The sequence below is a fragment of the Empidonax traillii genome, unplaced genomic scaffold (assembly GCF_003031625.1).
Source record: "Empidonax traillii isolate 1590-97213 ecotype Southwest subspecies unplaced genomic scaffold, ASM303162v1 scaffold124:size1682992, whole genome shotgun sequence".
NCBI classification, from domain to species: Eukaryota; Metazoa; Chordata; class Aves; order Passeriformes; family Tyrannidae; genus Empidonax; species Empidonax traillii.
The window spans coordinates 366234-381006 of NW_020955317.1; the positions used below are offsets into that span (position 1 = coordinate 366234).

The 14773-nt window shown below is 42.5% G+C and overlaps 1 protein-coding gene across 13 annotated transcripts in view; it reads right to left on the reverse strand.

Moving 5' to 3' along the window:
* The window catches only part of PTPRT (protein tyrosine phosphatase, receptor type T), a 436407-nt gene that overhangs the window by 24675 nt on the left and 396959 nt on the right, over positions 1-14773 (reverse strand). For all 13 annotated transcript variants that reach the window (XM_027883323.1, XM_027883322.1, XM_027883316.1 and 10 more), the window contains 2 exons: positions 12726-12913; positions 6675-6762 (listed from right to left, as the gene is read on the reverse strand). In XM_027883323.1, coding sequence (XP_027739124.1) covers positions 6675-6762; positions 12726-12913 — 276 coding nt within the window. The remainder of the gene's footprint in view (positions 1-6674; positions 6763-12725; positions 12914-14773) is intronic.

Below are 14773 nucleotides of genomic sequence, written 5' to 3' on the forward strand. Positions count from 1 at the left end.
CTGACAGTAAAGCTTTAATGTTCAGCAGCACTTTGCAAAATACAGGCCCAAGCACGATTTACATTCAATTAAAAGGAATCATAGCAATGAAACATAAAAATACGAGGTGTAATTCTGCAGCAACTCAGTCAAAAAGGGTTTTGGTCATGACTTAATTAAATGTAGAATCAGATCATAATTGTGAAGACAGATGTTTGGGCAGCTCTGAAACCCAAGGCTTGGATATAAATTAAATATTCATTCGGTTGTGTAAAGGAATGGTCCTACTCCGTTCGTTCTTTGGGTGAGATTTACGCACCTAAAAAATACAACTTCGCTGCTGTGTTTATGGAATCCCATATTTGCATTCAGAGGAGGTTATGCAGGTGAATCCATCAGAAGCTCTGTTATATTTGTATTAATAAATATAACCTTTGTAGACACGGGGAAGTGGGTACATTTCTCAGAGTGCTGATGTTCCCAATTACCTGCGCTCAAGGCAACTGCACGAGGAGCTGCAGTAAATCATGTGCTTAGACAGACAACAAAAGAATTTATACTTAGAGCAATTCACACAGACAGACAAAGAGCTGATTAAACTGGACATCTGGATGAAATACAGAAAAACTCCCGCAGACAGTTTCACACTTGCAATTCAGGGCAGCAAACTGAGCTTGTTGAGAGTCACAGGGAACAACAGCAAAGGAAAATAAACCCTGGAGGTGATGGCTGGGAGGGGAAACATTTACTGACTCCATGCCACAAGAGAACAACGTTATGGAAGTGTCAACTTACTGCAAATAAAAATGGGACCAAAAATGTCCCTCATGACAAGTGGAAAGAATCTCAGGTTGATTTTTTTGAAGCAGTACAAAGACAATGTCCATGCACAGGGTGTAGCTCAAGTGCTCTGAACAATCCTCGAGGAAGGACCTGCCTCTCTTCATTTAATAGAGACAAACTCCAAAATTAAGTTTCAGCTCTTTGAGCCACTGTTTAGACAGAAACTTAAACCAGGCAGGATGAATATCTCCAGAGGGAGCTGAGTGGGGAAGACCTGAGAAGCAGACTGAGAAGCTTTAGGCATTTCAGACAATTATAGGTAATTATGGATAAAGGAAAGAAGCTCCACAGGTGCAAAAAAGTGTTGTTGGTTTGGAGTTTTTTTAAGCCAAATAAGGGAAAACTCACACAGGACGAAGAAATGATCACTGAAAATTAAAACTATTTATCAAAAAAAAAAAAAAAAAAAAAAAAAAAAAAAAAAAAAAAAAAAAAAAAAAAAAAAAAAAAAAAAAAAAAAAAAAAAAAAAAAAAAAAAAAAAAAAAAAAAAAAAAAAAAAAAAAAAAAAAAAAAAAAAAAAAAAAAAAAAAAAAAAAGGAGACATTCAGGTCCAGTCATATTTTGGGACCGTATGAGAAATACTTTGCTTTGGGAGGACAGAATTCAAAATATTTCATTGCATATTTTACAAAAATGAGATTAGTTCCTGAGGGAGATTTATTGCTCTTACAAGTGAGAACAGTGCAGCAGGAAAAAAAAAAAAAATCTGTGTATATGCTAAGCACACAAAATATTAATGATATCTTAATGGTGTCTTTAACCTTGTTCAGAAGTTTAGGAGCAGAGTCTGGATAAAACTTCATAAAATAACTTACCTTGTAAATCTCTTCTTTTCACAAAAAACTTTTTTTTTTAAGGCAAATTATCATGCTCTTAGCAGCAAAAAACTTGAGGGTTTTTGCCTACAGACTTTAAAGGCCTTTTTAAAGAACAGCAAATGTCTTCATTATATCTTCTCCCAATGGTTAAAACTTATTTCTGATTCTGCACTTTATTCACTGGACTACACTAGACAAGGTGACCACTTATTTGTCACACTGAAACAAAAGGTTCACTCAACTCTTCATTAAATTTATCAGACATCATATCCTCAAGTGCTACAAATGGACTCTAAGAAACTTAAAAAATGGAGGGAGAAACAGAAAAACAAAATTGCATTCAGGTACCGCAAAAATTGGAAATAAGCTTTAACAAATGTATAAATAATTTTATTTCTCCCTGTTTACTATAGTCTGTATGCAAGTTAGAACGCTAAATTTATATGAAGAGTGCATTGACTGAAAATTGGTCTTAAAACAGATTTCAAAAATGACAAGAATTTCAGTGAAAAGCACCGTGATCCCATTTTAGCACAAAATTGTCACCATTTTAAACTTCTGTCAAAATTCCCATTAGTGATCACTTGAAATATCATGGCAATTTCTCCCCATCTCATTTTGACACCAGCCCTGGATTAATCTCACACAACTTTCGCCATCTAAATATTACTCAGCTCGTCTAAATTGGCTGTCAAGGTTCCCCACAGTCAAGGGAGAAATCCAGACATCTTTTAAAATTACTCAACCCAGTTTCTGGTACAAAAGGATGATTTGCCCTCTCAAGGACGCTCTGTCCTCCCCTTTTTTCTCCCCACTGATCCTGGACTGTGCCTGGAGAGCTGGGTAACAGCGAGGTGGGATAAATCCCATCCTCTCAGGGTCATAAGCCATGGACACTGCACAGACATGCAAGAGTTTAGGCACTACAGGAGAAAGTATGGAATAAAAATGCTTGGAAGATGAGAGATTTCTGTCCTAAATCCAAAATACTGACATGTGAGGCCCTGGCACAGGTTGCCCAGAGAAGCTGTGGCTGCTCCATCCCTGGAAGTGTCCAAGGCCAGGTTGGACAGGGCTTGGAGCAACCTGGGCTGGTGGAAGGTGACCCTGCCCGTGGCAGGGGGTGGAACAAGATGAACTTTTAAGTTCCCTCCCAACCCAAACCATGCTATGGCTCTGTGCAGGGTTTTAAGTGCACTGCCCCTGCATGTCAGCTGAAAGCTCCTTTAATCTCTCTCTTGTTCATCCCTTCCACCACAAAATTCTCTGATTAATTCACAGTCTTCCAGCCCAAACCACATGGCAGTCAGAGCATGAGGGAAATAAAGCAAATTTCTCTGCTGTCTTCTGTCATCAACTCGTTTTTAGTGGGACACCACAAGACTTTAAACCCAGGGTGGCTCAGTGGGGAAGAGAAAGGGCCAGGAAGTGCTCTCCTACGAGCTGAAGCAAAACACAATCCTATGTCTCTGCATCCTCAGCTCTCATCTGAGAGTTTTTACTCCCCAAAAATGTAAAGGCTCTAAATCTGACCAAGATGGGGAGAAATCAAATAGTACCAAAGCTCTCATATAGCTTCTGGGTGTTTTCTCTTCTATGGAATAGATTCAGCTCAACCCACAAAAGCTCAGCATCCCTCCACTAACAACCACTTTCTGATGCCCTTTGAAGGCCTCAATATCTGGGCCCTAGAGCAGATTTAAATCATTTTGCTTCAGCACATAGATGGATACACAGCATACCCTTGCCCCCTAAAGACAAATCCTGCATCTCTCCACAGTTGTCTTTGTGTTTACAGCTTTAATAACCCGAGTGCAAGAGCAAAGCTCATGGACTCACTTGATAGAATGAAAGGTTTGAGTAGGGCAGCTTATCCAAGCACGGTAAGTCTGGGCCATTGCAGTGCATCCTCCCACCAGCCACAGTGGATTTCTGTGGTCATACAGACCCCCAAATCCACTGCTCAACTTTCATACTTTTCCAAAAACATACCACTGTTGTGGAAGGCAACCCTGAAAATCTGGGATATAAAGCATGGTAGAGTTTAGAGTTCTCTTGCCTCTCCTCTCCATGAGCAGATTAGCTCTGAGATTGGTTTGCAAATGAAGAAGAGCAGGTGTTGGGGCTGACAGCACGATGTGGGTTTTCAGAGAGAGGCAGGATGTTAATCCAGCCCTGGGAGAGCAGTGAACCGAGTAAAACAGTCCTGTAACTGTGCTATTACCCAGAAGGCCAGGAAGACAAGATCTAATCTGCTGTGATTCACTGAGCAGTGCTACTTATTGCAAGGGCTTACAAACCCCCATTTTAACACAAGTCTCTGAAGCAGTTACAGAAGTTAGATCAGAACCTGACTTTGCAGTTCACTCCCCAAAAGGCAAGGGATGCACCTTGTTCCAGGAGTGATAAAACAGCAATGGTGGTTAAATAAATAATGTTCATTGCTATCTGCAGCCTTTTACCAAATCAACTGGCAGGAGCAATCACTGCCTGCTCTAATTTTCCCCAGCCATTACAATTCCAGCACAACCAAGCAGCTCAGGGTGTAACCATGTTCTCCCCTCCCTCTGCTCAGGCTTTTGCACAGTTTGTACCCAACAGAGCACAATTCATTTTCAGGACATGCCTAGGGGGAACCCCTTTCCTGCTATCCTGAGCTCTGCTTTTGATCCTTTGCTCTGGATCCTGTCACTGCCTTTACTCAAGGATATTGCCCAATGCTGCCCCAGTGTTGCTGGCTCAGCCATCGACACTGTTGTAATTTCCCAGTGGTTTTACAAAATTATGAATGTTCTGCTGCTTCCTTAGGCATCCTCCCTTCATCCTACCAGGCCCCCTCAATTGAAGCAAGGACTTCACTCCATTTTATCACTATTGCACATTACTAAATTCTCCTTGCTGTCTTTTAGAAGAGCTGTTGTCTCCTCCCCAAACTCTTCGTTCTGATATTTGAAGTGAAGAAAACCCACTCAGCTTCGTTATTCACCTTCAGCTTGCCTGCATCCCTCCTCATTCACTTTGCTTTCCTTATCTGTGCCTTTCCACCCTCTAAACCCCATTCCGAAATCTTTCCCAACAGCCCTTCCCACTTGAGCCTCTTTTCTGACATTTTATCCCGTGCAGATACTTCTTCCTTAGCACTGATTACATTTTGCATTCCCTTATTCGGGTTCATCACCTCCTATCTGCTCTGCTCCTCTATTTATATTTATAGCTAAAAGGCTCACATCACTCTTCCTTAGACAACAATTCCTATTCCTTTAGATAACACCCCGTTTATCTTCCTCGATTTTGCTTCTTAACTTCTCACTGTTCACTTGGAGTTCAGTGTTTTCTTTGTGACCACCTTTTCCCCCTAAATGGGGTGGTGGCTGTTGCACACAGTCTGGCCTCTTTTCACCTCCACTTTTAAATTATGCCGAGTGTTTCCTCAGAATCACACAGAGGAACAATGATGCCTTTCACATTTCCTCCCTTATATCACAGGATGGCACTTCCACCCTCAGTCCAGTGTTTACAGCTGGATGATTCATCTGTCTTACACTCATTGAATCTCAGTTAATTGTATAGACAGGTAAATTGAGCCTCTGGCTGGAGCTCTCTGCCACAGGAAGCTCACAGGGAGGTGGAGCTTTCAGGCAGCTGAAGTGAAGGGAGACAATTTGCATGCTAATTGTAATACTCCAGTACTGTCACTTCCATTTTCCACACGGGGACAAAATGACTGATGGACTTGGTGACCTGCTCACAACCAGTGCAAAGCCAACAGCAAAGGTGGGATCAGACCAGTGCTCGCAAACTTCTGATCTTCATTTCCAGATTTCTTCATCTTTGCCTCTGGGGCTCTGAACTGAGCTGTTCTATACTTGTTTTCCCTGAAAGAACCACATTTCTTTCAAGTCTTAAAAGAGAGGAGATGATCTTTCTTTGCAATCTAGGTTTAGTTGGGTTTTTGTTTGTTTTTTTGTTTTATTTGTTTGTTTTTTTAAAAAAATTATTTAGTAAAGTCTATTTGTTCTACAGGAAATATATATTTAACCCAAGGAAAAAAATGCAGTGCAAAATATATCCCTCAGCATGACTTAATTTTGCCTTTATAGTATTCTATAGATTTATCCAGTCATGAAAATCTATAGCACATTCATTTATATTCTTATTTCTTGTTCTGATGGTCTCAAGCTTGGCTTCTCCAACTTGATGCTGCTCAGCAGCCCTTGAAAAGAATTACTTTTCACACCTCCTCCCTGCAGTCATAAGGAATAATGAAACACTGGGATGAGCTGCCTGGAGAGCCTGTGGAAAGCTCAGCCTTGGAGATCAACTTTGGAAGAGGCTTCAGAAATATCCGATAAAAAAAGAGAGATTAATCTAATCTTGACTTGGAGAATAAAGCTGACCCAGGTGGCTTTATGGAGTCCTTCCCTGCCCTGCAGTTCTGCAATGTGTCAATATTCCAATAACATCAACAATAACTGATCACTGAAAGAAGTCAACTAAGAAGTTTCAGTGCATTTTCAGCTGCCTTATTGTGATTCTGAGGCAGAAGCTGAGCTTGTCCCACCCATCAAACCATCTCTGGGGACAAGCAGCGACTGCTCCACTGGTTCCTGACCAGGAGGAAGGAGAAAATCTGATCTCTGAGCCACATCTAAAAATCTGATCCACCTGCAGCTCCTTTTGTGGCACTGAAAGCTCTGGGATATGCAGTTAAACTGGACAGAAAATGGGCATCATCACATACTGTGAAAATCTCACAGAAGTATTTAGCCCTTAAATCACAAACATGAAGCACAAAGCAAGGTTGATATAAGATGGGTAAAAACCCCACAAAGCCGTGCAATGATGTTATGCAAAATAATTACAAAAAATTCCATAAAATAAAACAAAGCACGTTAGCCTGTAACAAACAGACTGAACCCCTGAACGCTCAGCACTGTAAACCAGATCACAGTGAGCTCCTCAAACACGCTCTTTCCCACAGCATGCAAATAAAATCTCTCAGGAAGCTCAGTTTAATGTGAATTTACACCTACAGGAGATTATGTTTCCGTATCTGTTCTTATTGCGGTTCTCGTCCTCCTTGGCCGTGTCCCAGGACGCCGTTTGCCCCTCGGGGAGTGCCTGCAAAACAAACAACAGTGGGCTGTTTATAAAGAGCTGCCTTCAGGTGGGTGAAGAGGCTCGAGCAGGACAAAAAATAAAGGCACTGAATAATTCAGCAGCTGACCAAGCAAAAGGTTCTTTGAGGAGGAAAGGGTGTCTCCCCTAACACAAAACGTGCAGACCATTTGCATCTCTTGGTTTCTGCCAGCCGAGATTAGATTTCCTCCTGCTACTTCTCATCTAAAAGGATCAGGGGAAATTTGTTTCTGGCTGCACAGTCACAGGTTAACCTCATTTTCCCCTGTAGAACAAGGCTCGTGGAGGTCCCACGGAAGTACACCCCTAAGAAAACCCAGATGGCTGAAATGCAGCGCTCAGCCTTTCACATTGAAGTTGGAAATAGATACAGTGCTTTCACCAATTTCTGTGTTAATAATGAGTGATGCAATACAATCCAGCAGCTGGTTTACTATGAGGAAAAATAAAGCACCTCAGGGTTTTAGATGGTGTGTGAGGAAGAGGGGCAAGAGGAGGTAAAACACGCCCATGAAGTATGAAAATAAACAGCCATTTTCCTAAAATCTGCTCTTTCAGTTGAGGAAGGACAGGGTAGGGGACACTGGCAGCACTCAGGGCTACCCTACCTACAGCTTGGCCCTACAACTGCTCTGAACACGCTGGAATGAGCCACTTCCCCCTTGAGACACGTTCAGGGAGGAATTTAAGGCAAAGCCTGGAAAGCAGCAGTTGGCAGGGGATGGTGGCTGGAAGATGGTCCTGGGTGTGAAGAACAGCTCCCCCTGAACTGCCTCAATAGTTCTGCCTCCTCTAAGATACGCTGCCTAACATGATCCTACATCACCAAAAACAACATTATAAATTGTATTATTTCTGCTCCCGAGGGAATTCTGGGGGTCTTCTACCCCAATCACTGTAGAATCATATCTGCCTCAGCTAGCAGCTGTGCTAGGAAATGAATTTACATTCATCTTCACAAGCCATCCAGGTCTATTATGTGCCTGAATGCAATAGCAGAGAGGCACAATTAGGATCTACAACACTGACATTACAATTAAACTTAATATGAGCAAAAGCCCTGGCAGAGCAGATCGCTGTGAATGTCCCCCAAAGGGTTCCAGGACAGCAAATGTCAGGCACTGCAGCATTGCCAGGAGCACTGCTGACAAAGGCAGGGACAGCCAGTTCCCATCCAAAGACCCAGGAGAAAGGGTAATAACTCTGTAATTGGGGAGGGCTTTGATCACACATATATTTCCTTTGCAGACAGTTGTTTCCAAATAGCAGCTCATCTCCCGAGGAAAAACAAACACCCAACCAACAAACCCGCACACGACAAAAAAATCCCCCAGTAAAAGAAAAGAGGTGAGGAAGGCCCGTTTTCATCTTCAAAGGCTGAGGAAAAAAGGTGTCGTATTTTTCCACTATATCAAATTACAGCAGGTTGACCAGAGAATGGCAGCAAGGCATGAGGCACCTAATCAGAGCCTGATCTGAAAAGAAAGAGAAATAAAAGAAATAAAAGCAAACCCTTTCTCATGACTTCCACATGGACTGAGCTATCTTGTCCAGAGAAAACACATTCAGGCCCAATAAATCCCTTTTCAACAAACTGTACCCTTTCATGAGATTTGAACATGAAATTCACTACTGAAATTGATGTTTTTATATTTGCTGATAGAGCCTCCAAAGATTTAAGAGTCCGGGATTTTCCATCTCATTCAATACCACAGAAATCTCTGGTCTGTGCAGCACAGACCACCCTTGCAGGGGAGCATCTTCTATCCCTACTTTTATAAACATCAGATGAACAAACTGGGGTAACTGCATGTACACTGGCTGTACAGCCCAAAGAATTTTCCTACATGATCACTAAAAATGCAGCACCAAGAACTGAAACTGCATTAGAAATAAAGGCAAAAATATCAGTTATAATGGGGTTGCACCCACAAAAAGAGGAGCACACCTAATGCTCTGCTCCTTCAGGTTTTGTCAGTACAATAACTATCTCCGTAACTGCAAAAGAGTTACTAATTCTGTTTCTAGCTGCATTATCAGCAATGTTAAATCAGGACAGATCACTCAGGCACTGGTAGTTAATCCATATTTCACAGGAAACGCTCCCCCTTCTTTCTTTGACTTGGTAACAGCAGAATTTCAGTGTTCAAAAAACTACACTTGATTTTTAGGCTTTTTCTACTTCTGAAACTTTCTAAACTCCTTTTAGAGAAGTTTTGTGAAATTTATACTGAAATATCTTCCCACCCGTGGAATTTAGGTTACAGTGAAGCTTTTTAAACTAAATCGATCTAAATTTTAGCTGAAATTACAAGGATAGATCTCTCAAAGTCAGATTCATCTCAATCAAGCTTCCTAAGCACCACAGCCCAAACATGACTGAAGTGTTCCCATTAAATTGAGGCTTACTGCAAGCCAATTTAAATTTCCAATGGATGCATTTAGTTAGTTTGCTGTTTGTTTTTAATTTAAATACGAAAATTTGAATCCTTCATCTGCACTGATCTACCTCAGCGCTGCAGTATTGCTGCCAAAGGCAACAACATCAGTTAAAAGCCTCCCTGTTCATCCCAAATTGTGCCGTGGAGCCCTGGCCCTCTCCCTGCAATCGCTCTCTTCTCAACAGTGGTGGAAAAAGTGTTCCCACAACTCTGCTGAGAGCCAGAATTAAAAATTGCTGTGCCTAAAAAAAAAAAAAAAAAAAGGAAAAAATATAACCTGAAAAGAAGTATTTCAGCCATTCGTTTTGCAGTGTTACATCATAACCTGGATCTGTATTTTTGACCACAGGAAGATGTGTAGGCAGAAATTAAAGGGTTAAAACCCAGAGGTGATTTCTATCAGCTGAAGAATTTCAATACCAAGATGCTTGAGGAAGGAGCCACAAAATCCAAAATAACTAAACGGTCTCAGTAATGCAGCAGGAGAATGTGCTTTAGTGACATCCTAAATCATAATGGAAAATGAGTTTGGGTAATTAAGCTTATTATCTCCTCAGCCAGTAATTGGTGCTTGCAGTAAGTCTATGGGACTGGTCCCAGAGCTCACAACAAATCAGGGCTGATATGTTCTGGAAAAGGAACTGGAGACATTTAAATGAGTCCTGTTTAAATGTTTATGGCTATTCCTAATCCCAAATAGTGCCATCTACACTCAGAGCCACTGGTAAGATTTTTTTTTTCCCTTCTGTTCCACTTGTGTCATCGCTGAGCAGAAGCATCAGCCAAAAAAGGTCCAAGTCACACTTTGCCCTCAGGTGCACAGGAAAGCCCAAAATAACCCCCAGCCGGGGAGTGCTGACAGATTCCCACGTTCACACAGAGTTATCATCCACTTCACACCAGCGCTGACACCTCTTACACAACCGCGTCCTGCTCCTCATCTCAGCGTGGGGCTACCAGAAATGTTTGTTGTGGGTTTTTTTGTTTGTTTGTTTGTTTGTTTTCCTGGATGCCCTCAATAAAACACGCTGCCTGTGCCCCACCATGTAGGTGCAGGCAGCCTTTAAACAAATACGGAATGCAATTTCCAGGTTACCGAGCGGAGACGAGAATATACAGAGATAAGAGATTGTCATATGTGACTGATGCGCACCCTTCAAAGTGATTTTTCATGAGAGTAAAATTATTTGGTAACATGTCACTAAACAGGCTGCAATTTATGCTATCAATTTGCAAAGCAAGTAGAGAATCAGCTCCTTGGAAGAAAAAAAAAAAAAAAGAACATATTTGGAGGCGACAGTGATATTAGCGTCTGAAAACACGTTTTAAAAGAGACATCAAATTCTTTTTTTAAGATTTTTTTTTTTTATCAACTGTTCTGCAAAGCGTTTTTGCCAAGCCAGTTTTGCAGCTTTGCGCTCCTGCAGGTTCCCCCCCCTCTCAGCCAGCTCCAAATCTCCCACCTTCCCGGAGCTGCCTGACATCCTCCCCGCCTTTGTGGCACTTGCTGATCGGAGCTGAGGTCCCGCCTGCATCCCAAGCTCCAGAGCCCGAATTCCAGCACGACAAACGCCCCGTCACTGCTGATGGAAGGGTGGAACAGCCCGGGGGGTGGTTTGTGAGCTCCTGGCATTCTCCAGGCTATTCCCCGGAAAGAAAGGAATTATGCAAATCCATGTAATGTCACCGTCATTATATACGTCTATAGATGGCACTTCGTGGGAAAGGCACAACTCGTGGAGCTGAAAGTTGCATTGACATTTTTCATGCTAATGTGCTATTTTGATAATTACCCATGCCAGTGCCAGAAAATTACATATATGCCAGCACCTGTTTTCTTCTTGAGCATCAAGAACTAGATCTTAGGGCATCTGTAATTGGGCTGAACGTAGTTTTGGGTACTGTTCATGGAAATGGGAGGCTGAGGGGGGGGCCTCAGTAAATCTCCTAAGGGAATTATTGCCCTTTCTCAATACTAAACACAGCTCTTTATATTGATAGTTTAATTAGCACGCTTGATTATGGGGCAAGAGTGACTAGACCTGGTTAACATGCAGTTTCCAGAAACACTTGCTATGAAACAGTCTTTGATTCCATCTGATTAAAAAAATGTTCCTGGTGACAACCACAAAAAGACTCCCTCTCAATTAGAGCAAAGCCCAGCACTGAGGGTACAAACCCCATGGACTCTCACTTGCAGGGTGCAAAAGTGAGCTGTTTTCATTAAGTAACTTATTTTTCACAGCTGTTATGTTATTTTTAAGTAGTTTTAATGCCACTGTGCATATTAATTGCTTATTGCCTTCCCACAGGCTTACTACATTCATTATAATTATCCCTTGCTAGAGCTGAGTCTCACATATGTTTGATGCTATTTCCCTCCTCTGTTTGCTCTGCTTCAAATGTATATTCCTTTTCCAAATCCTCCCCAGTGTTGTGTTTTCTGGTCATTTGGATTATATTCCTGGTCATTCCAGCTCTGGGGGGAAGATGTGGAAGAGAGCAAGGGCTGTTTTCATTTTTCAAGCTTACCTTTTACTCCTCTCCTCACACAGAATTGGAAGTGTATTCTGAGCCAGAGGTTTGAGCACACTGGAAAATTCCACCTTCATTTAAGCTGCACAAATTCCTGCCTTTGACTTTACAACTCTGCATTCAGGCCATAGTGCTGTGATTAAACCTGATCAGCAGTGAGGGAGTATTTGGAGCTCCCCAAAAGTTCAAGCAAAACCCCTTCCTTTTCTTACAGCTTGGTTTACACTACCCAAGGAAAGCACATCAATAAGGAAGGGACTGTGGGACTCCACATCCTGCACTGAGTTCAGCACCTGTTAAATATTTACTGTCTGCTCTTTATGGGAGAGAGGGCACATGCTATGGGATGAGCAAAATGTCACCGACTTACTGCTGTAATAAACACCTTGTCTTTGTACCTGAGGGCCACCAAAGGCTGACAGTGCTGTAAAATCCCGCCCTCATAAACCAAAATAAGAAAGGAAAGGATTAAGAGGGCGAATTGAGGAAAAGAAGCTCTTAAAACACAGTTATCCTCCCTCCCAAGGTTCTGCCCCTCATGAGCGCAACTTCTTGTGAAGAAAGATAAGGGACAGGTACCCCCAAAATGCCAGGCAGTGGAAGGACTGTAGGAAAATTTATTTCCAAGGTCAAGAACACTGGGCTTAAAGAACATTCACCTTCATAGCGTTTCAAACAAGGGGCCTGGGGAAAGACACACCCCCTGTTCTTCTCAGGGCTTTTATCATCCCTGGCCCCCCTCTGTGGGGACCTTCAAACCTCTCTACAAGGACTTACCTTTTTCTCATACCAGGGAAAGTTTCTCTGGAATGCAGGAAGAGAAAACATCTAAAACTGTCTCTGGGAAAGGTGCCTCTTCCAGGCAGGAAAGTCTCCCTAAGCGAAACAAGCCCTGATCTCGCCATAAATCTTTCGGAAGGGTCTTCTACCCTTACACTCCTCTGCTCAGTGAGTGAAGGTCCCTCTTACCTCATACTCCTCTTTAAACCCATAGCCCTGTCCCCTCTTCATCTGGGTGATGTGCTGCAGCAGGTCTGCCACTCGGATGGCAGGCTGGAACTGCCCCCGGGGGTAGGACATCTCCACGGGCTCGCAGCTGCGGTACGGGTGGGTCTGGATGGTCAGGGTGGGCTGGGGCATCTCTCCGTGGCTGCTGTCTGTTTGAAAGACAGGGAGGCAAAACAAGCTTTCACCACTCTGCTATTTCCAGGCTCATTCTCTTGGTTTTTTTTTTGCTGTTTCTCCAGCACCCCGTAGGTTGGGGCAGGCGAAAGGAGGCAAAGAAATAAGTAAGAAAAACTCACGCTATGTAAGTACATAAATAAGTAAGAAACCAACCAGCCTACGTCTGTCTGGAAACTAAATCACACTGGAGTAATTTCTTGTGTCAAGGGGGCAAACTCAAGGAGATGGGAACAGTGAACAGCCAGTCAGGCTGCTGAGGACAAAGCATAAGGGTGAGCTCCCCAGAACTCCAACAAAATTACATACCTGTCTCCACAAACCTGCAAAGAACACACACAACTGAGAGACACACACAGATGAGCAAGAGATCCAGGCAGCTTTTGGGGTGCACAGCATGAGAGAACTGAAAGGGGCCCAAGTGAGCAGCAAACAAATTATTAGCATTTCAAATAAGCCACATGGGACGCCGGAGGTAAATTAAACTGCTCTGCTAGTTCAGGTCTAAAATTTTATATGTCAATTACAAAGATGGAATATCATCAGAAATAATAAAGCAGCATAAAAATGGAGTTATCCTGCATGCAGAAATTTAAATTTCAGATGTGTAAACTTAATAGGAAAAGGGTGTTTTTCTGAAAGAAATGGATTTAAAGAAATCTATCACTATGCAGATGGAATTGCAACCTCATATCTCCAGCAAAACTATGTACCCAACAAGATATTCCCAGTGAACTAATAGAAAAGAATTTAAATAATAACTTCAATTACCAAACAACTGAATGTAGCAACTTTCAACAACAGGGACCCGGATTAAATGAAAAATTCAGTTTCTTATCTACCAGAGTTGACCAAATTTAAATAGTTGGCCAAATATACCATTGGTTTCTCTTGTGATTACAGGGATCTGAGATGCTCAGGTGCTTTCACACATCCAATTCTTTCTGGTCTTACCCAAACCCAAGCTTTAGCAAACAAAAACCTCCCTCCCTCAGACTGTTGATGAACCCCCCTTAAGCTGGCACACACAGGGCTTGTTCACTCACAAAGAGCTGAAACACCCCCCCTTGTCAGCAACACTGCAGCCGTGTCTTTGAAGGGATAAAGAATAAATAAATCAAATTGCAATTTCAGGGTGATTTTTTTGAGGCAGAAATACGGTCAGAATGCTACTGTAAAAACTGCTCTGCTTGAGAAACCACTGTGGAGTTGGATCAGAGGCAGTCAGGGCTCCCCGTGTCCCTCCTGCAAAGGTGGGCAGGAGCACAGAGACCTCCTTGGCAGCTGGTGAACCAGTGCCATGACAAAACACGACAAATAACACTTCAGCTGATTTACTGTTAGATTAGGGGGAAGATATGAAGACAGGGATATGCTGTGTTTGGAAGTTGGAGGACTATGAGGAGCAGACAGGAACGCCAGCAGCGGACACTGCTGCTTGATCATCAGTGAGATAAAAACACCTGGTGGGTGAGTTATCACATTCCGCTCTTCTGAAATGAATTAGCACAGTGATCATCTGCTTCGAAGATTAAACTCCTGAATTTAAGGATTTCTAGGTCCCAGGTTCCCATCAACACAGTCCCATTCCCAGGACACTCGAGAGATTTACAGGGCTCCGGCCCAAGCGAAGCAACCCTCACATACAAACCGCGAATAAATTTGGGATTTAAGGAAGAGTAACATCCAAAGCATTTGTATAATCATCCCTAATGCTCTGACTAATGACAGTGTGAGAACTCTGAACAGAGGGAATTTCAAGGCCTATTAATTCCCCTAGTTGGATTCGCTTTCCCAATGCATCTTTCCTCCCCTATTCCCTATTAACCTCCCGT